This window comes from Uloborus diversus, chromosome 6, assembly GCF_026930045.1.
Source record: "Uloborus diversus isolate 005 chromosome 6, Udiv.v.3.1, whole genome shotgun sequence".
Classification (NCBI taxonomy): Eukaryota; Metazoa; Arthropoda; class Arachnida; order Araneae; family Uloboridae; genus Uloborus; species Uloborus diversus.
In genome coordinates this window covers 158,163,466-158,188,379 of record NC_072736.1, presented here as the reverse complement: position 1 = coordinate 158,188,379, position 24,914 = coordinate 158,163,466, and the positions used below count along the sequence as shown (strand labels likewise).

Below are 24,914 nucleotides of genomic sequence, written 5' to 3'. Positions count from 1 at the left end.
TTCTTAAAGGAGTAGACAATGTCCTAAGTATTATTTCACTTTTTAGTCGGGTTGACAGTTAAGTAGTTATTTAAAAGAAGAAAAACATCATATACCAAATACCATGAATATGCAGCACAAAGAAAACATTTACCAGCGACATTGTCATGTTATGCAAAATTAATTAGGCCAAAAAAAAAGGAAAAAATTCATTGTATGATAAGGCGTTAAAGATTTTTTAACCGATGAATCTTGTATTATTAATGAACTAGAAAACTGGATAATAATTAATAACTGGGTAGTACAAAAAATGCCTACATAATGACACATTAAGCAAATATTTACTTTGCTTATCGATAAAAATATTGGAGAGGAAAAAATATTTTTCAAGAGAAAATCATCGTAAGTTTTTTATTTATTTATTTATTTTAAGATGTGCGTAAAAGAATATGAGTAGAGTATATGTAGAGCCATACCTAAAAAAATGTTTTACCCCCGTTTCGCCAGCACTAAAATTTCCCTTTTCGCTGAGAAATTCCTCAGAACAAGGAAAACTGTGATGAGTAACTCTCCTGGGTTACCAACAATATTTTTAATAAAATGAATAATTAAATATATTTATTATTAGAAAGATAATTATGTACATATTTGATGATTTTACAATCGTTTATAATGTAAATACGAAAACAAATTGTAAATAACTTGCTAGTGTATAGATATCAGGGTTCGAGGTTCTTTTTTATGTTTTAAAAAAATAAAAACGTCAGATTTTTTTAACTTAAATCGGATTTTTTTGATTTAAATCAGTTTTTTTTAAAGATTTTTTTAAAAATGTTCAAAAATTTGTAGATACTAATTACTTTTCATTTAAGAACATAATATATTTTATACAATAGATAAATCCATTCAACTTACTTTTAAAATTAAGATAAGTTCTCTAACTATTCAATAATATTTTAAGATTTATAAATACGTTATAATACTTAGATAAGATGTTATTCGCAACTCCAACGAACTATAGGGGGCACTGAAGTCACTGTCTAATGGCGGACTTAAAAACCAAAACAAACGCACATGGTAACGAAGAAAATGCTAAAAGTGTTGTGATTTTTGTTCGTACGTATGATTTTTTCGCTTTATTCTTTTTAAATTAATTTTCAAAGTCTTGTGGATATTCTGGCCCACGTAGAAAGAAATGAGAATTCAAGAAGCATTACTAAACGTCAAAGATTAATGCAAACTACGTAGTTCGCAGTTCTAAGCAGCTATTTCCACGATGTTGAATTCGATATTTATCAATTCTTGATAAAACTAAATAATAATTGTGGCCTGACAAGAATAACAATTAATGCTAGAAAATTCAATATGACATTACAAATTGTTATCGAAAGAAGATGATACTTCTTTGCCTTGCTTGGCTAGCACTTATTGTTTTGCATTTGTTGGCTGAGTTATTTCTCTCGAATTCCCGAATCGGTTAATTTAAAAATTTTCTGTTTCGATTTATCTAATTTCTGAGTTACGATTTAATTGTGTCATGTTATGCAAATCATCAACAAAATTCTCACGGATATATGGTGGTAGTTTTCTTTTCAGTTGATTGACCATTATTTCTTTTCACTTATCGAATTCTGTAATCTTACTACCATTTTATTCCACTCATGATAAAAATTAAAAATGGTTTAACTAAAAACGCGAAATCTCGCCAAGGCTACTTTGCTCGCACTATACTATAGAACTATAACCCTAAACAAATTTGGCGAAACCTTTCAGCTGAGAATAAAAGGAATAAAGTAAATTCTTTCTCGGTTATTCATTTTGTTCTACGATAATATATTCAAGAAAATATTTTGCATACTGTCCATTCCAACTAAATGCTGCTGTAAAATATGGTAAGTTTAATTAATTTAAGATTAAAAAAAAACCCATATTCTTACAAATTCATACAAAACAATAAAAATTTTTACCTTGTATAACGTTATCCAAGTTTGTTAATCCAGAATTTTCGCTTTCACCAATTATTAAGGAAATAATGAAAACTAACATTATTTTGAAAAGCTCGAGAATACTACTAAGGGAAGAATTAATTTCTGTAGCTGAAAGCAAACTAAGACACATCGATTGCGTTAATAAATACTCAGAACAAACTGCCTGTGTTTACGTCAACAGACAACGTGGAGCGCAACGTGGCAATGTTTTAGTTGCATTCGCAGTTTTATAAATCACCGCAAGGTAGCGTATTCGAGCGCTGGAGTTCCGAATTTTGTTTTATGCTTTGCTTAAAGATAAAGTTTCGACTATCATGTACGTTTTTAGTGTAAAATATGTTGAACAATTTTCTGAACTATATTAGTAATCTTTACTAATATTATAAAGAGAGAGGACGAATTTTTGTGTGTTTATATGTTCGAAGTAATCTCCGGAACTATTGCAACTATTTGAAAAATTCTTTCACCGTATGAAAGGTGCCTTCTTACTGAGTAACATAGGCTATAATTCGAAAAAAATCCAATAAATAGTTCTTTTTTTATTCCACTTTAGGGCCAAATTTCACGTAAATTGCCTACTATTGGCTATTAGAGGTGTGAAAAATTACTTCATTACGACGGGAGCAATTTGCGTTTTTATCTCGAACTTTTTTAGGCTTAGCTGAAATTCTGGCAATACTTTCTTCATTAAATCTTTCAATAAAAAGTGAAGGAATTGTCCCACAGTTTTCTTTTTGACACCGTTGAAAAAAGAGATATTTTTTACTCTAGAAATATCTCGATCTTTGGTCAAAAAAACAACCTTCTATCTCCAAAGGAAAAAAAGTTACAAGCCGTTAAAAATAAAGTTCGAATAAATCTAATCTCCATTAAAATTACAGATGTTTTGTTTCGCATTGCCATGGTTACGTCTTTTAGCTTCACTTCATTTTAATTTCTTAAAGGTCCACAAACTTGGCGCCACGGAATTATAAGCAATGGGGAAATGTTTTCGCCAATTCTGCATATTTTGCGATCTACGTTATGATAATTCCCCCAGACAATGTAGAAATTTCGGGAAGAGTTTGAAAACTAGGATTCTTAGCAATTTTCCCAATTGTCGCCAAATTTGTGGACGCCAAAGACCAAGGGCCAATGTACTTCGTCCATGTCCGTGCTGATAGTGACAAAAGCAAACAATTATAGCCCATAATTGACGATAGCGCCAAACAAGCACGGGAGAAAAAATAGTTAATAAAACAACAGCTCAGTGGGCATTAAATAAATCAAGTTGTAATAAATACTATACGCATTCTGACACCAAGCAGCTTAAAACATTTTCTTTTTACTTATTTTTTTCAACAAAACGGTTCTAACACTTGATAGTTTATTGAATTTTTTTAACTTTTTAGTTTACAAAGTTCGAACAGAACAACGTTTGTCGGGTCCTCTAGTGGTGTATAAAAAAAATCCAAATTTTTATTTTGTTCTAAATTAATTTTATAGTAAAAGCAATAGAGTGGAAATCTGTTACACACACAGAAAGAGGGATCTATGTAGTCTTGCCTGTTGAAGTTAAGATAGTAGAATGCAGTGTAGTTAAATTTAGAGCAATACATTCTAAGAATGCCAAATTAGGTTATAAAAGTAAAATCAACTGATTTTAATTAATGATTTTGTTAAAAAAAATCATTTAATTCAAATCAATTGATTTAAGTCAATGATTTTTTTAAAAAAATCACTTCAAATAAATCATGATTTTAATCACGATTTAAATCAAGCTGATTTAAATCAACGAACCCTGATAGGTATTGAGGAGGACTTATGTTTTCATGCAATCAAGTTGAATTTGCAAATGTTTTGACTTTTAACTGTTAAGTTTAACCACCGAGTGTGTGGCAACGGTGATGAATTTGATTTAAAAAGCAAGCGTCTTGCTTACTCATTCTGTCTCTCACTTGCAAACCTGTCGGCAGCAGCATGCACGGCTAATAGGCAAAAAAAAAAAAAAAAAAAAAAATTAGAATTTTGACATCTTGAATTCAAATTATGTTTTTCGCAATCACGAGTGTGTGTGTGTATGTAGGCATGTATGTTTGTGTCGTTAGGCATGAGTGTATGGGTAGTTGTGTGTTTGTGTGGGGGGTATCTGTGGGTGTGTGTATGTGTTTGTGTGTCTGTATGCATGTATGCATGTGTGTGTAGGTGTCTGTATGTGTGTGCGTGTATGTGGTGGTGTGTGTGTAGGTGTATGTATCTGTGTGTGTAGGTGTGTGTTTGTATGCGTGTGTGTGTGTAGGATAAGGACGCAACCTCAAGACGGCTTTCGCTAGAGGAGCAGCATCGTGAGGAGCCGGTCAACGGTGATGCTGCATAGGGTGCTGGCGGGAAAATAAAATCATAGGAACGCCAAAAACAGTCAAATGAAAGCAATAAGCAATCGTGATTGCTCAAAAATTCTATTTCTAGCCTTAAGTACGAAGTACTACAGTACTCCATTCAAACTGAAGTTAGCAAGTGTATGACTGAAAAAAAAAAATGAAACTGCCTTTCTATTAAACTTAAAACAAAATAAGCCTTTAAAAGATGGATTGTTTTCAATGTTTTTGAAGTATTACTTTTCCATTATCCACTTTTACTTGCTTCAGTTCAGTCGGGGGATAAATATGCTAACTGGATCATCAATTAAATTTCATTGCTATAACTTATTTTTACTGTCTTCTGTACCTCTAAAACGCAGGATTATTTCATTGTTTCTAAAGTAGCACTAGTCCATTATCCACAGTTCTATGCTCCCTTAAGTTCAGCCGAGAAATTAATTTATTACTTTTATTAATAATTAACTCAATACTTGATATTATTCGTTTTTATTTCTTCTATATCTAACACTAGCTGCGTTGCCCGGTTTTGCCCGGTCTACCTTGAAAATAAAAATGTGTCAAGTGACGTATATTCAACAATCAGGCTGAAATAAATAAATAAAAAACATCATGCAAAATTTCCCTCCCAAACAGTGACGACAGGTATTTTAAGAAATTAAATCCAGAAAGATGGATTTAAAAAGCGTAACCATGGAAACACAAAATAAAGTAAGTTTAATTAATTAAATTGCGAAAGAAAATGGTTGACAATTTGAATGGACAAGAAATTTTTTGAACTTGATTTAAAAAGGCTTGTAACTTTTTTTCCTTTCGAGATAGAAGCTTATTTTTCCAACCATAGATCGAGATAGATCTGGAACAAAAAAGTCGCTTTTTCCAAGGGTGTCAAAAAGAAAACTGTGGGACAATTCCTTCACTTTTTATTGATAGACATAATGCAGAAGTAGTGCCAAAATTTCAGCTAAGCCTCAACAAATTCGAGCTAAAAAGCAAATAACTCCAGCCGCAATTAAGTTAGAGAATTGAAACAAATTGCGTAGAACGCGGAAAATTCTACCCTTTCCTACGATATGTAATATTAATACGTTCAAGTAGTTTCTTACCCTCATATTTGGGAATTTAGCCTAAATTGGAATAAAAAAAGAACTACTCGTCGAATCTTTTTTGAACTGGTCTGCAATCCTTTCTGGTGCTGAAAGAAAGATTCTCTAAATATTTCAGCGAAATCGGCCGAGTAGTTCTCGAGTTTTGCGCGTTCACACAAACAGACGCTTTTTGGGGACTTCATTTTGTACTATGTAGAGATGCATATAGAAGAAAGTAATAGTACGTGAAAGTACGCAAAGTACGTGAAATTCTTCCAATCTCAAAGAAATTGCACGTTTTGTTGGGTGCTGAGTTCACTTTGATCATTTTTAGAAAATGTCTATCTGGATGTGTGTGGTCGGTTTTTATTTTTTATTTATTTATTTATTTTATTTTATTTTTAATTTAATCTTATTTTTATTTTTTTAATTTATGTTTTATCTTATTTATTTAGTTTTTATTTTATTTATTTATTTTTTTTTAAATAAATTTATTTATTTTTTTATTTTATTTTATTTTTATTTTATTTTTAATTTTATTTTAATTTTATTTTTTTTATTTTATTTATTTATTTTTTATTTTTTTATTCTATTTATTTTTTTATTTTATTTCATTTATTTTATTTTATTTTATTTTATTACTTATTTTTTATTTTATTTTATTATTTATTTATTTATTTATTTATTTTTTGCGCGGAACTGTAGCGTAATAACAAAAATTGGCTCATAGTGTGTATATCTAAGGTACGGGTGATGATCCAGTTTTGGTTATCACCTCAAACGGGAGTTGAGCAATTTAACGTTTTTTGTTGTGACTTATGTGCTTCTTAAAATTAAAAAAGTAGTATGAAAACGTTTGTGATATCATGTGTGTAGTTGTACTATGACAGTGTGATTACTCACTCTGCCATAGTTGTATAATTTTTCATCATGATTTGTAACATCTCAATAATTTTCATTGTGATCCATCACACCTTCAGAATTTCCGTACCGGAAATCTTGGTTATATTTTGTCATATTGCTTATTGGCAACACAATCCTTGAAAGCTTTTCTTACACGGTCAAAACTGTTAACTGTTTAGTTTGTACCGCCTTTTGACCGCGCATGGATATCACTATGCATGAATATTGATTTTGCATGAATACCTTACGTGATAGAAGTAAACGGCTTAAAAATTTGGATAAGGGGTCACAGTACCTTTTGAACATTTTTTTTTTTAAATTTATGTAAATTTGTTTTTTTAACCATATGATGCACACTCATTTCGGAATCAATAGTTTATTTTTAAAATCTTAGAAAATGCCCACATTTTTTTAAAAAATCAAAAAAAAAAATAGCAACAATTCTAATTTTTTAAAATCAAAAAGGCTTTTTTGTTTTTGCATTTTTAAAAAAAAAGTTTTTTGCTAAGCAATTACAATAATCATCTTTAAGAATCTGTGCATTCATTTGCTTACATATGTATTAGAACATTTTCTGTGATTAATTATGTAAAAAATCGTAATGCTTTTTTTTAAATTTGTTTTAAAAGGTATAACATGCTCTAAACATTTGAGTAATTTATAAAATGCTTATCTAATGCACCAGTTTTGTTAAATATATTCTCCTGACTGCAAAACGTATTACTTGAAAGCTTTATCTTTAATAGGAAAAAATCCTCAGGGATTCTAATGACTTGAAAACACACACACACAAAAAAAAAAAAAAAAAAAAAAAAAAACGATCACCGAGAAAAAAGCAATTTAAAGTTGTACTTTTCCATAAGAACACATAACGAGCATGACCTAAAACTACTCATAACTTTTTAACTACTTGAACTAATGCAATGAAACTTTTCCCCAGTGTTTAGAATAATACGTAGTTTTGAAATAAGCAAAGAATAGTGCAATCATAACCTTGCACTTAAAAAAATGTTCGTTGTAAGAATGAAATAGGCGTCTGCAATTTAATAGGCGTAATCGCCGTTTCCCCCCCCCCCCCCCCGTTTTTATCTTTCAGTATTACCTCTTGAGGCATCAAGAGGGGGAAAGAATCGGAAAAACAGAAGGGGGGGGGGTAAACCACAGGGGCGTAGCTAAGGGGGGGTTTTGGGGACAACCCCCCTCCCCGAAACGTTAGTCTCAAAAAAAAGAGAAAAAGAAGAGGGAAGAGAAAGAAAAAAAGAAGAAAAAGAAAGAAAATCACTACGACGTTTTTCTGTGTAACAAAGGTCAAAAATTCACTTCGCTCCCCCCCCCCCCCCCCAATGCCATTGAAAATCTGCTCCATGAGTGACCCTCAAGTATAAAGACGCCTCCCTCTGCTGCGACAATTTTTGGATAATTGAGTGAAATTTGACACTTCACTTTAGAAATTAGATTGTTTGTTAAATCCACGTATAGGCAGCCTTTCTTTGTCATAGATTCTGCAAATTTTTAAATATGTTTAATTTTATGAGCCGCGCAGTGAGAATATTGCATACAGTCGAATCTGTATATTTCGAATTTCACATTAAAAAAATCGAGATAATGAGGTTTTGAATTACGGAGGCTTTAAGAAACTTTTTATAGAAATTTGAAATATGATGGTGAAAATTTGAAATCGATACTAAAGACAATATGGGCTCTTGATTAAAATTCCTCTTTATTAGTTTTGTTAGGTATTTATTCTATTATTACATTATTAAGTGCTTTATTGCGAGTTTAAGGAATCATTTTGACAGTAAAAGAAACTTTAAGTATATCTTTTTCAAGAAAAAGTCTTTTATCGCTATTTGGTACCTGATTTTTTTTTTGGATTCATTATTTATCCTCTTGAGGTTAGCAATTGCAGCAAATCTAACTTGGCCAGTAGTCTACGATTTTCCTTTTTTCATCACTTGAAAAAAAACTTATACTTTCTTTTCACTCCTATCATTTCGGTTTTCTAAGGAATCACAATTTTAAGAAAGAGAGCAACCAAAGAACAGTACTAATCCAGATAAGAGAGCGAAATGACTTTTAACTTGAATGACCTTTAACTATGAACTTTAATGTTCATCTTAACATGCCAAACCTGTGAATTTCGCCCCTTAACTCTTCTTCCAAGAGAGTGCGCGAAACGACTATCCTTTGGTTAATCTTCCTAGAAAGCCTATTTGTGGAACGCATTTACTGCCTCCTCAGCTCTCGAAGACAATTCCCCTGTTTCTGAGTTGAAGAAAATGTTCTTGTTTGCTGCTTTGAAGATCATTGGGCTTCGAATCCGAAAATGATAGCATAACCGGAATTCGAGACGATAGAGGTTTTTGTTGGTCTGGTCTCGTGTGTGTCATAGGTCATAATCAAAACTACCTTTGCTAACCAGAGTATCCATTGCAATCACATTGATTCTTCAGCCAGTATTTACTGCGTATTCGTTTGGAAACGTACAGTCTGTTTAAAGTAGTACATTCTAAGTGAAAGTTGTTGCATAATGAAACGAGCAAGACCGATAACAAGCTTTTTTCAACTCAAAGAAAAAAATTAAAATGACGAAAAGGATTGCTCTAAAAAGAGAAAGTTAACGTCGTCTGAAGAAAACGAAGTACAGTCTGCAAAGCAGCGTTAGTCCCATCGGACCCTTCTAAAGGTAATTTTATTTTAATTCAAAAGAAAAACTGCATAGCATTACATGAATAAAATGTTTAAAAACGAGATGAATCTAGATTATTTCTATTAGCTTGGTTCGGATTAAAAAGTAGAAAATAAAAAAGACTTCTGTTCATAAAACCCGAAAATTGCTGTTGCTCTCTCAAATAGATATTTATGTAAATTCTAAAGCAGCTAATAAAATAAAAATAAATATCTTTATAGATATATCTTTATAAATATAACATCTTTATAGTCTGACCACCGATGAGATTGAAAGCCAAAAATCCAGTTTACAGGCGGAAATGGAAGTATCTATTAGCTTTCAGGGATGCCAGCTTTTGTAGATGTGTGTTAGCCTCTAAATTAAGCAGTCACACTGAAATGAACGGAACACGCTCATCAGATATTTGATTTCCCCCTGATTTGGATAGACTGGTTTTGACAAGACGTTGCTAGAAAATTTCACTTTAAATTAAATGGAAGGAAAAGAAAAAAAAGTTGAACTTTCCATAACATTAAAAAAATAAAAAATTCTTTGCTTTTGTTTTGTTTGACACAAGTATCGGAATTGGGGCACCCCATTCCAAAGTATGTAAGATTCACCTCCCTCTTATTTTTTTTTAATACTAAAAAAATTTACACACACACACACACACACACACACACACACACACACATTATATATATATATATATATATATATATATATATATATATATATATATATAAAAGAAGAAACCCCCCCCCCCCCCCGAAAATCGGGTCTAGCTACGCCTCTGGTAAACCATTTACTTTGCATGTTTGTATGATAATAACAAACTGATTTCGTTTAAAAATTTGTTTGTTATAATCCCAAAATAAGTATCAGCAAGTTTATTTTCATGTTAGTTAATCTATCAGAAACACAAACATTTAATTACAAGGTTATTTAATACTTATGAATAAATCGTGTTCTTATGAATGCATATTATTTATTTCGTGAACTGAAACAGAATCTTTATAGAGTCAAACAGATTTCATATTAAGACAAATGTTCGTTCCTGTGGGCGAAAACTTTTGAACCATTTAATCTGCTCCCTCTTCATTTCTTTGCGAACCAGTTTTTATGTCGTTGCTGCCACGATGAAGCCAGCTGCCTCTTCTGGAAAGGGCGATAATCGCCCCCATCTGTTATCCTTTGATCTGTACTGGTACGGCTCGCAAATTTGAGACATAGTTTGAGTACTGAAACCACCAAGCAAGAAGATGTTGCCTCCTGTTGAAAAAAAAAAAAAAAAACTTACAACTGTTAAGGAGTTATTTATTGATCTGTTGAAATTTAGTGTTCAATACTGAACAGAAATTTTCAACCCTCCAGCGGGCGCAGCCTCTATACCAATATGGAAAGTCGCGCGTATTTCTGTGATACACTATTGTAAAATATATTTTCAAGACGTTAAATATAAAAAATACTGTTTGTATAATTAGGAGTTGATAAATTTAATTAAAAAAATCATTTTTAATCACAGAGACTATTTGCCTTAAAATACAAAATCAAATCATCAAACTTTACATGAAATTAAAATTAAGATCATTGAGATTATCTTGAATCGTCTATTTACTTAGGGAACATTAAAGACTAATTTGAAAATTTAAAAAAAGCAAAATTAAATAATAAAAAAAATGTATAAAAATTTGAATTTTTGGCATCTTGAATTTTAATTTTGCTTTTCGCAATCACGTGTGTGTGTGTGTAGACGTGTGTGTGTGTAGACGTGTGTGTGTAGACGTGTGTGAGTAGGCATGTGTGTGCAGGACATGAGCGCCGCCGCCCAGCAGCTCGCTGGAGACGGTGGTGCTGAACAGGAAGGCGGAAAGGGGGGGAAATAAAATCAAAAGACGCCAAAAAAAAAAAAAAACAGTCAAGTGAGAACAACAAGCAATTCGTGATTGCTCAACAATAACCTGTACATGGCATAAAATGTAGTCTCCAAAAAGCGTATGTGTGTTTAAACTCGCAAAATTCGAGAACTACTCGGCCGATTTCGCTGAAATTTTCAGTTTGTTCCTTTAAGCCCCGAAAAGGTTTGCAGACCAGTTCGAAAAAAAAAATCGATGAAAAGTTCTTTTTTTTATTTCAATTTCAGCCCAATTTTCACATAAATTCCTGAATATGGGGTGAAAAATTACTTGCACATATTAATATTTTGTATTGATGGAAAGAGTAGAATTTTTCGCGTTCTACGCAATTTGTTTCAATGCTCTAACTTAATTACGGCTGGAGTTATTTACGTTTTTAGCTCATATTTGTTTAGGCTTAGCTGAAATTTAGGTTTTACTTTCTTCATTAAATCCATCCATAAAAAGTGAAGGAATTGTCCCATAGTTTTCTTTTTCAAACCATTGGAAAAAGCGTCATTTTTTACTCTAGATCTATCTTGACCTATGGCGGAAAATGTAATCTTCTATATCCAAAGAAAAAAAGTTACAAGCGTTTTTACATCAAGTTCGAAAAATGTGATCTTCATTGAAGTTGTAAACCATTTCATTTTCGCGTTTCCACGGTTACGTGTTTTGAAACCATTGTTTCTTTCATTATTTTGCATTTAACTTCTTAAACTTATTTTATTTCGTGTTTCCATAGTTTCGCTTTTAAAATCCATCTTTCGCATTTTAATTTCTTATAAGTATTTTTATATCTGTCGTCATTGTTTGGAAGGGAAATTTTGCATGATGTTTTTTTTTTCTTTTATTTAAGCCTGGTTGTTGCATATATATCACTTGACGAAATTTTTATTCTCAAGGTAGGCCGGACAAAGCAGGGCAACGCATCTAGTAGTAATATAAATAAATCAAGCAGTCACACATTTGAAGTCAGTCAAGCAGCAGAAGTGCAGACTGCTTCTGACAAATGGAAAATTCCAATGATGTCTGAAAGTAGGTCGAAGTAAGGGGAAAGAATAGCTAAAGTTAAACATTCAAAGCGCGAACTGGTGTAAAGCAATAAACCGAAATTACCTCTTTTTGTACCTCTCAAAATACCTGTGCCCGCTGAAAGGTTAAAGATAAATTTCAATCATATTGTTACAAATTCTGTAAATAGTAATTATTTTCGTGATTAATTTGTCGTAATCTAGCTAAATTAGGCGTTTATTAAATTATCTGTCATCTAAAATTATTGTAGTAACGTAACCTGTAAATAGTTTCCTGTAATGAATATACAGCCCCCGTACATTCGGCTGAAGTATACGTCCCCTCATTTCTGAATGATAAAATTTGTGAATGGAAAAGAAATAAAATAACGGTCTACGATTTTTCGGAAATCTTGTGGAATATTTGAGAGTTCTCTTTCGGTGTGTATAAAAAGCCGTTGCGCATGATAAAAAGTGAGTTTCGACTGAGAATTTGTACTGAGAGTGTATTAGCTCTGTTTATTGCAAGGCATTTCGCTGTGTTGTTTTTACTATTTGGAAGTAAATGCGTGTGTAACCGTTGAGTTTGCGGTGTTGTGTGATATTTGCCTAACTGCTGATGATTAATTTAGCAGTTGTTGACGATCTTTCCTGTACATAGTGTAAATAAATTTCCTGTATTTTTCTCAAGAATTGTGTCGTCCTTTCAAGAAAGTTGGAAGTCGCACCGGATCCGTTGCAACAATATTGAAGAAATTACGTTGAAAATACATTTCTTTATAAATGAATTACTCTTTTGTTTTTTAGCATACATGTAAAATTAACTGAGTTACATTATAGAGAATCTTAGCGAATCGGTAGGTCGCTATCCATTTATAAGCTTAAACTTGCAATCATTTCTATTATAATAATTGGAAGTCAGAAACAAAAATGACAAAATCTTTTTCGTCTGCGGTCTTACATTTCTGAACGTTTGGTCATCTTTAGTTCAAGAAAACTTATGCATCAGTTACCGTTTGAGTAAACAATTCAGTTATTTCATACAATAACTAAGTATTTCTTGAAATAACTAGAAAGTCAGATACAGTTTACAATAGATTGTAATTACTTGTGAGAAGAATGAAAAATCTTTTAATGTTTAATTTAAAAAATTATGCTAAACTAATTCAGATTTATATTCAAATCAGATTCTAGTGGAATAACAGGGGAAAACGATGCGTAAGACGTGCGTTATTAAGTAGTCGTAAAATAATGAATAAAATTTGAAATTTTGCAGAAGACAGAGTTCCTAAAATTTTTTTCTGCAATATGGAAATTGTTTACTTTTATTCGAGACTAGTGGTACCCTCACGGCTTTGCCCGTAATAGAAAAATTAAAAGGTCTTTTGGTTCGCCTGTATATTTACAAATAATGTATGGTGAATTTTCTCGCCAATTGGCTTGCGCCCATGTTACGGTTCCCCGTTATGATAATTTCGTATCTCGCCAATTGGCTTGTTCCCATGTTACGGTTCCACGTTATGATAATTTCGTATCTCGCCAATTGGCTTGCGCCCATGTTACGGATCCACGTTATGATAATTTCGTAATTGACTCGTCCATCTTATGATATTTTTGTTCTTAAAATTGGAATAAAAAAGAACCACATCGAATTTTCGAAAAATCGCTTCGAGGTGCACACCCCCAAGCTACAAACTCACTTTGTGCTAAATTTAATGAAAATCGGCATAACGTTCTAGGCGCTATGCGCGTCACAGAGATCCGGACAGAGAGAGATTCGGACAGAGAGAGATCCTGACAGACAGAGATCCTGACAGACAGAGATCGCGTCAGAGAAACTTTCTGCTTTATTATTAGTAAAGATTCCTGAACCCAAAAAAATAGAAATAAAAGGACAACTATAAAATATAAGTTGTAACTAGTAGTGAAATAATATTTGAGCTGAGGTTTCAAGAGAAATACGTTTTAAAACTCAGCATTGTTGGCGATCGGCGGAAGAGTCAAAAACACTGAAATCCCAACAGATAGGAAGAGCAGTAAACACGATAAGCAAATGACGATTTTCTCAATGAGAGTAAGGCCATAGTTTTCAAGTAAGGGGCCATTCATTAATTACGTAAGGATGATTTTGGCAATCTTTGATCCCCCCTCCCCCCACGTAAGTGTACATAAGATTTTTCACCCCCCCCCCCCCATTCTTTTGTAAGATTCCATTTTATTTTTCAAAATAATTAAATAACAAATCTTACATCACTGGAATCATTATTAAATTCACTATAGTAAAATTAAACCTTTTTCTTCTAAGAAATATTTACTAAAAAGTTAGAATTTGTACTGAATGATTTTTCAACATTTTTTTTTGTATATGATGCGATACTAATTAAAAATAAAACATGCTATAAATAGTACGATTCTTTTATTGTATTTAACACTATTCATTATTTGTTAAACAAATAAAAATAAATAAATAAAAAAGAAAATTAATTTGATTTCTGAAATTTTAAATTCAAATTATGTTTTACGCAATCACGAACGGAGACAGGACCCTACTCATTGGAGTTATTGTTTCTAGAAGCGGCTCCTGTCCCCCCCCCCCCCCCAAGTCTGCCTCTCCTCCTAGGCGGTTACTTGTGCATAGTTGTGTGTGTGCGTAGACCTGTGTGTATGCACGTAGGCGTGTGTGAGTGGATGTGTGTGAAGTCGTGTGTGTGTATGTGTGTGAACGTGCGTGTGTGTAGGACATGGACGCCTCCTACCAGGAGAAGCGGATAGCTCAAAACCGGAGCAGCCGTGCCGCGCCGCGCCGCGCCGCCAGCAGAGGACGGTGGGCGGTGGTGCTGCAAAGGCTTCTGGTCCAAGTTGAAAAAGGCACGGACACCAGAAATGGTCAAATGAGAACAATAAGCAATCGTGATTGCTCAATAAGCTCTCCCTAATACGTTTTTACCTTTCAGACCGCAAATTAAATAGGATCCCTGCCAAACCTCTTGACCTCGCGATTTCTAGTGTAAAATATCGACTTGGAAAATATTAAGTAAGAATGGGTTTGACCCCCTCCCCCAAAGTAAGGGTATGTAGAGTTTTTTCCAACCACCCCTTTCCCTCGGGACCCTTACATAATTAATGAATGGCCCCTAACATTTATATCTCATTTTAATAATACAACGACAGTTTTTAAGAAGAAAAAAGGTAACTTTTTCCCAACGCTCGGTTAAAGCAACCCATTTTTACTTCCTTTTACAAAAAGGAAGTATTGTATTCGCGAAAAAATTTTCACTCAAAAATCGACCTTAACTTCCATTTTGCTCGCCAGCGAATGAATATTGCTTTTTTTTTTTTTTCAACCCGACCACCCGTGGATACATGCCTAAGAACGTATAGACACCTGAAGAGTCCATTTTGACGAACCCCGACAACGAGTTTTCTCGTGACGTCCGTATGTATGTACGTATGTATGTGCGTATGTGTGTATGTATCTCGCATAACTCAAGAACGGTGTGTCCTAGAAAGTTGAAATTTGGTACATAGACTCCAAGTGGGGTCTACTTGTGCACCTTCTCTTTTGGTTGCATTCGGATGTTAAAAAGGGGGTCTTTTACACTTTTTTGGAGTAAAATCATTGTTAATTTCAATGTAAACTCAAGCGGTGCTATAATTTGGCAAACAATTGGCAATATATCGCCAAGCTTTTGGTCGGCAAATATTGTCGCCAACTTGGCGACGAATTTGGCGGTTTTATTTTTTTTTTTTAATTTTTAATCTGGTTTCAATTTGGCTATATTTAGAGAGTTAACCATTGAATCACATTAAAGCTGCCAATATTGGGAAAATTTATCTGTATAAAACGTTTTCTTTGCTTCGGCTCAAAACAGATTTGGAATGGAAGCATTTAAAGTTTTTTTTTTTGCTCACTCCGAGGCACTATTATCTTTAAATTGGGGTAAAAGGAAGTCATGTGATGCACACATCAGCTTGTTTTTCTAACCAGTTTTAGAGTGGACGATAACGAGCGCCAACAATCCTGAGGTGCATTATACCTGAAATACAGCCGATTACACTGTGGCATGGTTTTGGCATTTGTATTAGTTCTTGCCATCTGCCATTCTCATAGCAGAACACATCCGCTGTGCTTTCCAACTCATTTTTTTCGACATTTGGTGGTTTTGATGCTCCTCCAAGGCACACAATCTGCTTCTGGGAAATCAAAAGAGACGGAAACGCCACTGCGTACGGAAGATTGGACGTCTTTGACCACCTGAACACAAAACAAAGTACATACCATGTTGTTAAAAATCAAAGGAGTATTTCCATAAAACTGGAAGCACTAAAAATCAGGGTTCGCCGATATATGGATGCCCCAGTTGCCAAATCGATTAACTCCACATTTAAAACTAGTATGTTGTGTCCATCACGAAACTTTCTTCTATATCTTTCTTAAAATTCCGCCTCCCCCCCATGCTTGACGAGAAAGCAACATTCCCAACAAAAACAGAATTAATAACGCCAAAACTTGACGACAATCCCAATTCCCCTTTTATCTCAAAAGCAAAGCAAAGAATGAAAATTGAAAATTATTTTAAAAGCCTTGCTTAAAATAATTACAAACATTTATTTGTTGACAAACACAAGATGGCAACAGTTAAAAATTTTAAATCATCGCGATTTACGCAGACGACAGTCTATTACAATTTATCTTTCTTATTGTTGCATTTATAAAGCTATTTTTATTCACAAAAAGAAAGTCAGCTCCCCGATGAAGCGATTGGCGCCAAAATTGAACCAACGCCTATTTACAAATGAATTCACTTATATTCCAAATTTCATCCAGAACGTAGCATTACTTCTTGATATGGCACTTACAATGAAAAAAAAGAACGTTCGATTGCGCCACCCCCTTTACAGCTATTGACACCAAAATAGCATCAGCTCTAATACCTTCTAGGGGCTACTTGTCGATAAATTTTTGTTTGATTCCGTTCATTATTTCTTGAGATACAGCAGTCACAATTGACAACAAAAAAATTTCTATAATCAACCCCCGTTTGAGCTATTGACACCAAAATTAAATCAGCACCTGTACCTGTCAAGGGCAACCTATGGACCAAATTTTGTTTGATTCCGCCAGTTACTTGTTGGGGAATAGCAGGCACTTATAACTCAAAAAACGTCCCATTGCTCCACCCCCTTGGAGGAATTCGTGCCAAAAACCAATGGGCACAAGTTCACATAGCGGCACATATGTGTACCAAATTTCGTTCAATATCATGCAGTAGTTTTTGCTGTAGAGCGGCCACAAAAAACTGGTCACACACAGACGTGACACACACAGACAGACATTTTCCAAAAATTGTCGAAATGGACTCAGCACACCTCAAAACGTTCGAATCCGACGAAATTCGAAAATTTGCACGAATCCAATACTTTCTTCTATATATTAGATATAGAAGAAAGTAAAAATCACCATTTCTGCTTTAATAGTGCTTAATCAATGCTTAGCATGTGAATTCATGTTAAAGTTTTGGTTCAGTACATTTCTGTCCATTTGATGGCAGAAAATGTAACACGTGGGTCCATTCACCCCTATGGATAACAGCATCTTCTTCATCACTTTTCTCGATTTTCTGTTTTATGGAGTCAATCGATTTGGCAAGTGAATCATCGATATATCAGTCGATATGTATAATGATACATATCACGATATATATCCGATATATAAAACAATAGCTTATCCAATTTCCATTACATAATCTTCAAGCAAATTTTTCACTTGTTTGGCATTTCGTGTTGCAAATTGTTAGTCTTCGGTCACAAATTTGAAATTAGAGGATCATAATTAATTGATTAATAAATTGTTAAAAACATTTCTATTGTTATCGGGGTTCGCCGATAGATATCAGTCGATATATTTAATGATACATATCACGATATATATCCGATATTTGTTTTGAAAATATCATGATATTTTGATAGTTACGATATTTATTTTTTCAACTACGGTATTTTCAATATAAAAATTATGTTTATCATAGTAATACTGTTCATTTTTTTAAATAACCAAAAAGTTATGCACTATATTTTTATGATTTATTAATACATCATTAGTAAAGAAAGTAATATAATATTCCTTTTTATTTTATTTTCATAAAATTATTAGTAATGTTACAATTTTAATTCATATTAAAAGTGCCTAATTAAATAATAAGTCTGGATCAGAAAAAAAGAAAATGTCTAATCACTATCACCGACTAATGCATATTGTTTTTGTTTCTGAATCATATGACTGTGTAAAAGTAGCTAACAGAAAAAAAATAAGTAAAACAGCTAAATTGTTAAATTAACGCCATTAAAACTGATAAAATGAAATGTAATGTAAAATGAAAAATATGTAAAATGAAATGTTAGATATAAATTACTAAAGAAAATTTATTTTAAGTGTACATATTATAATACATAATAATTTTAGAAAATAAAGAGTGATTTGAGGATGCATTTACTGTTTTGAAGATTTTAGTTTGTACTGGTTGAAAATATCGGATATGTATCAAAATATCCGATATATATCAAAATATCGGATATTTTGATAAATTCCGGATATATAACAAAATATCCGATACATATCAAAATATCGGATATTTTGGACATTTTCGAAAATATCATGATATTTTCGAACCCTTCTAAAAATATGCAAAAGAAAATGATTGCACGCATAAATTCTTGATAGCTATTCACCAAAATCGCAGATTCTCTCATTATCTTTATGTTGAATCAGAATCATCCAATAAAATTTGAATTAAACTTTTGTTAAAAGGAGAAAACTAACGACGAGATTAATTGTTTGCTTTACTTTTCCGACGTATTTATTAAAAGGAACCAAATATTAAAACTTCATACTCGGTAATTTTCATTATTAATTCATATTTTCATTGGTTATCATTAATTTTGAAAAATGATGTAACTGATGATCACTAATGATGAGATTAACTATGTCCGTAATTTAAATGGGTTAATTTGAACAATTGTATACTGTAACAGAGAATTATTTCTCTTTTGACTAAATACTTTTGTCTAGGACTCACATAATAAGAAATCAAAGTGGCTCATTTTTAAAACAAAAATAACCGTTTTTTAAAATTTTTGAGGGATAGACATTAGACTATCTTGTTATTCATCTCGTTTTTAAAATTATAACAACAATCTGAGTAGTGTTATGAGTATAACAAGATTAAAAGCTTTTGAGTTGGTAATTTTGTCTAGAAACGTATTTTCTTGTTTGACATTCATTTTCAAAAGTAAAGAATTTAACAATGACAACGCATGTTATTACTTGAAATTAACTTATTCAACCAAACCTTTACCATAATCCTGATATTTTTGCCCTTATGTTTATACGGGGTGTTCCGTTTTAATCTGCACGACCTTTATTTTCTCAACCGTTAGTCCTAGATGTATACTTCCAATTGCAAAAATGTTCAAAATCAGATGCAGGGTTAAGATATTGAAAGTTTGAAGCGAAAATAAAAAAGAGTCAAAAAATACAATATTTAATTTTTCCATGCGGGTCCTAGGTCCCCTACCTAATATTAAGAGAAATAATCTCCATTGAAAACTATTACTGACACAAAAAACTTGACATGTGCGACCAAAACTCAAGGAGATATTACAGTTCAGAGTTTTGAGGGACCATACAAAAGATGAAATTGGAACCTATCGTCCTTTCAGAAGACTGACAGCTCGTCTAAGTTAGAAAAACAAGGTATTTATATTTTTCATTGCTATTCAAAAATAAATGCAAATGTTATGCCGTGATACGCAAAAACACCTCGAACATTTTGAAAAACCACTCTATGCACACATATAATTTTAAACACTTGTTAACCGCTATATTTCCCTCCAAAAGTGTTATTGACGGGGATTGGAACTTGGTGTAAGTCACAAAACGCTGCGTTTCATATCTCGATTAATATTGGGCGTACTAATTTCAAACTTTTTGTGTTGGAATTATTTTTCAATGGAGAATATTTCCCTAAATATAAGTTAGGGGACCTAGGGCCCATTTAAAAAGTAAAATGTTGTATTTTTTGACGTATTTTTATTTTCACTAGAAACTTTCAATATCTTAACTCTTTATTTCATTTTGAACATTTTAGCAGTTTAAAGCATGCATCTAAGATTAACGGTTGCGAAAATATAGGTCTTTGCAGGTTAAAACGGAACACCCTGTATTATGTACTTTGTTCATGTTTTAGGTAATGATAAAATATGAAATGTGCAAATTTTTAATTATGTTATTTTTAAAATTTAGTTGTTAAGTTACATTGAGTTTAGCTAATTTTTTTAAATTATTCATCTTTATTTGTTTGAAGGAAAAAAAAAATCAACTGAGCAGCAATTTTCGATTCTATTATTTTATCCGCCTGTGTAGTTCCAATTTTTAAAAAGTGCATGATTTTCGTTTATCGGACAAGATCCGAAAGAAAATCATGCACTTTTTAAAGTAAAGGCTTAAAGTAAAATCCCTAATAAAAAGATATTACGAAAATCCAAAATTAAATGCTCATTACGCGATTAAAATATACCATAATATGCTATATTTCAGTCTCCTATGTCTAAAGAAGGGAAATGTTGCGACTTAATTAAACCCATAACCATTGGATTCAGCGCCCTCGGTATGTATAACAACCAAGTTTAATTTCTTTAATGGAAAAACAAGTACAGGTACCCCTCGTATAACACGGTTAATTCGTTCCGTGTAGAATTGAAACCGTGTTATACGAGACTTTTTTTAAAAATAACATTTTTACTTTTTTTTTAATACTAATTATGTATGTGCATGAGAAAAATCAGGTTAAGATAAAAGGTGTTATTTCGAAGCCGTGTTCCGTGTTACATCGAAACCGTGTTATACGAAACTTTTTTTTTAAATAACATTTTTACTTTTTTTTAAATACTAATTATGTACGTGCATGAGAAAAATCAAGTTATATATAAGATAAAACGTGTTATTTCGAAGCCGTGTTCCGTGTTACATCGAAACCGTGTTATACGAAGCTTTTTTTTAAAATAACATTTTTACTTTTTTTTAATATTAATTATGTATGTGCATGAGAAAAATCAGGTTAAGATAAAACGTGTTATTTCGAAGCCGTGTTCCGTGTTACATCGAAACCGTGTTATATGAAACTTTTTTTAAAAATAACATTTTTACTTTTTTTTAAATACTAATTATGTACGTGCATGAGAAAAATCAAGTTATATATAAGATAAAACGTGTTATTTCGAAGCCGTGTTCCGTGTTACATCGAAACCGTATTTTACGAGACTTAGAAACAATGTAAATCAAGATACAGGTAGTTATCAAAATAATGGAAACACTCTGTGATAAGTATGTTGGGAATCGCTACTTTGCCATAAATGTTCTGTTGATAAAGGTGCCTTCTGACTCATACTGTTGAATCCAGATGGTGTACGGGTTCTCTGGTCATTTTTGCTGATATTGCTCGCTTTTTATAGACATTACAATCCTCTTCAATAACGTTGGTTTCTTTTACTAAGCTTCTTTTTCCGTCCACTATTTTGCTTTGCCGAGCTTGTCTTACCGCGCTGCGTGTATGCTGTCATGTCTTCAGATACTGTACCTCTAGAAACACCAAAAAGTTGAGATATTTCAGTTACACTTGCTTCAGCTAGACGCGCTCCAACAATTTGGCCTCTTTTAAAATTTGAGAGGTCCGATATTTCACGCGCTTGAAAAAAATCCAAGACGTCCAGAACTTCAGCTAATCCACCATATACTACCAGAATATGCACATTGCTATTTATAAAAAAACAGATATCTAGTTTTATTCTTTACTAATGGTACCCGCACGGCTTTGCCCGTAATAGAAAAATTAAAAGGTCTTTTGGTTCGCCCGTATATTTACAAATAATGTATGGTGAACTTTCTCGCCAATTGGCTTGTACCCATGTTACGGTTCCACGTTGAGAATTTCGTATCTCGCCAATTAGCTTGTGCCCAGGTTACTGTTCCACGTTATGATAATTTCGTAATTTACTCGTCCATCTTATGATAACTTTGTTCTTAAAATTGGAATAGAAAAAGAACAAAATCGAATTTTCGAAAAATCGCTTCGAGGTTCACACCCCCATGCTACAAACTATCTTTGTGCCAAATTTCATGAAAATCGGCCAACGGTCTAGGCACTATGCGCGTCACAGAGATCCAGACATCCTACAAACATCCTCCGGACAGAGAGACTTTCAGCTTTATTATTAGTAACTAATAAGTAAAGATAAAGATTGAGCACGAAGCACATCCAAAAATGTCACTTCTATTCACAGGTGTTTTCATTAGTTTGAAAACTACCTGTAAATGTACCGTGTTCTATCGAAACCAAGTGTCATAAAAACAAAGTAAAAATTTATTAGAGTTATCAACCATTAACAGAATGTATTAAACAAAAAATAAATTCCATATGTTATAAATATAACATTCGAGTTATATCAGAACCATGAAGTATTAAATTCAAGTTTCGTACCGTGTAATATTGAGACCATGTTAATCAAAACCGTGTTGGAGAAGTACCGTGTTATACGAGGAACTTTTTATTAAATAAACTCATTACAGATTATTGCAACTCAACAAAGAACTTCGAGGGGAGTTCGTACCCTGCCTATGCCTATGTTAAATTTCCAAACTTTAAGTATTTTTCTCAAAACGTTTTCATGATAGAAACTTACAATTTTCAGTGTTTTTATATTATATGAAATAGTCTACTGAAATACAATGTTGAAACAAATATGTTCATTTTTATCATTTATTAAATTTTTATCAATAGCAGCTTTTTAAATGAAAAAAAATGAAGACATTTTTTGACCGTATGAACAACTGTTTAGGAAAAAGTGTGAGTCCTAAAACAAAACTATCACTTCGGTGTAATATTGGACATATAATAGTGTGGCGAAAATTTCAAAGCAATGTGTCGAGTAGTTTTCTAGAAAAAGCAGCATGAGATTTCAAAACTGACGTTATAAGAAAAACGCGTTTGTAGATTCCTGTACCATTAACATTTAAATTGAGTTACTTTTAATGTACATAGAAACATGAATGGGGTTGTTTCCTTCAATCAGAAGTACTACTTTTAGTCACTGAAATTGATAGAATAATCAAAAATAATAATAATAATAATAATAGTAATAATAATAATATGGACCCAGAAAATACTTTCTTTTCCCCAACAGTTATTTTTTAATTAATTTTTTTTAAATTACCTGATTTTTCAAACAAGGCGCGGCCTTTATGACGTCACATGATGCACTTTGTGGCGCATCTTTCTACAGCGTTCCCACGCTATGATAATCAAGAGGCGAATTAAATATTGTGCTCTACGCTTGCTATCAACCCTATCGTTGCCAATACACGTGAGTAAAGATGCGAATAAAATATTTTGCTCCGTGAAAATGGCAACACTGAATGGCACTTCATCATTTGTGATGTCATCGGCAGAAGTGTAAACAACGAAAGCGTACCGATTAAAGTAATTTTTTAAAAGTATTAAACTTGAACGAATTATTTAAAAAATGGTCAGATCCTATGTTTTTAAGCATGCTCTTTCAGAAAAAAATACTTTTAAAATTTTGGAAACGACCCCATTCTGTTTCGCTTGAAAGTTCTCTATACAAATATTTCGAGCATATAGAATTAAAAAAAAAAAAAAACATTTTTTTAATGTTTCAAGGTACCAACTTTCCCTTAAATCAAGCTTCAACATTATGAAATTTAAAAGAAACGTCAATACAACAGCTCATTCAAATCGAATACGCAGAGAATAAATTTCCAAACAAAAAACTTACCTGCCAAATCTTTTATCATAACACCAGACAGTGTCTAAAATTGAGATGCTGTCATTTTCATTCGTAATCCCACCTGCAATCCAAAGGAATGATTCATTGGCAGCGACACCCATTGCCATTCTACTGTCTGGTAAACTTGGTGAAAATGGCGACCAGCTATCTGTCGAGGCATCATATTTCTCGATGGAAGACAGCACGCTGCAAAGAAAACATAATGTCTGAAACATTTCATTTTTGAAACGCCACAGCCATTTGGAAACATATCCCAGTTTATTATGGATCGTAAATCAACTATTCGTGTCGTAAAAATAAAATCTACTCCGACAATGTTACGGTATAATGTACGAAAATGAAAATGTTTTTTTGACGTATTGTTATTATTTGCCACATCCAGAAATTTCGCGGTTTAGCGTAATCTAGTATAAATAATTTCTTCAAACTACATACCACTTCAAGCTTGACCCATGCTCCTTTATTTTTATGGACAGCTGATTTACTTTTGAACCGTGCTCTCTTTAAAAAGGTAATTATTAACTGCATTTTACAGTACTGATACAACACGTTTTATAAATATTGTGCTGTGGACGCCGGTTAATTGAATCAGTGGTTAATTGAATCAGCCGCTTTAATGCATTAAATTGTCAAAAACATAATAGAATCCTGCTTTATTGGGTTAGCCGCATTATTGAATCAGCCGCTTTATGGAATCAAAACTGTTTTGAACAAACGTGATTCAAAAAGCGGCGACCACTGTATGTCAATTTGAATGTGTGGATGTGTGTTTATAAGTCTTAACCCCTTCAGACCTGGTGTCCGGTATTCCGGACATACACTTTAAACAGCTGCTAATAAAATAATAATTGATTTAATTAGTTGATTTTTTTTTTGTAGTTGACTCTTTACATTCTACTTATTATAATCTGTGAAATAATTTTTCGTTTCGGGATTGACAAGACATATAAGGATATATAAGGATATATAAGGATTGAGAGATAGAGAGTGGCTCATTTTTCAAACCATGGATTTTCATCGTAAATGCGAGGTTTTCTTCCTGATTTTTAAAAAAATATATAATCTTTAATTAATCGTTTCAAACGCTTATATTATGTTTTATAATTTTTTGTAGAATATTTTATAATGAAGTTTGTTCGGTATTTTATCGTTTTTGTA

At 32.5% G+C, this 24,914-nt stretch overlaps 1 protein-coding gene across 1 annotated transcript; it reads right to left on the bottom strand.

Moving 5' to 3' along the window:
* Positions 1–9,995: 9,995 nt before the first annotated feature.
* LOC129224071 (kelch-like protein 41b) lies at positions 9,996–23,920 on the bottom strand. Its single transcript, XM_054858473.1, has 3 exons — positions 23,745–23,920; positions 15,932–16,149; positions 9,996–10,258 (listed from the first exon to the last, which is right to left on the bottom strand). The coding sequence occupies exons 1-3, from the start codon at positions 23,861–23,863 to the stop codon at positions 10,107–10,109; spliced, it is 489 nt and encodes a 162-aa protein (XP_054714448.1). The 5' UTR covers positions 23,864–23,920; the 3' UTR covers positions 9,996–10,106.
* Between the last annotated feature and the right edge of the window lie 994 nt (positions 23,921–24,914).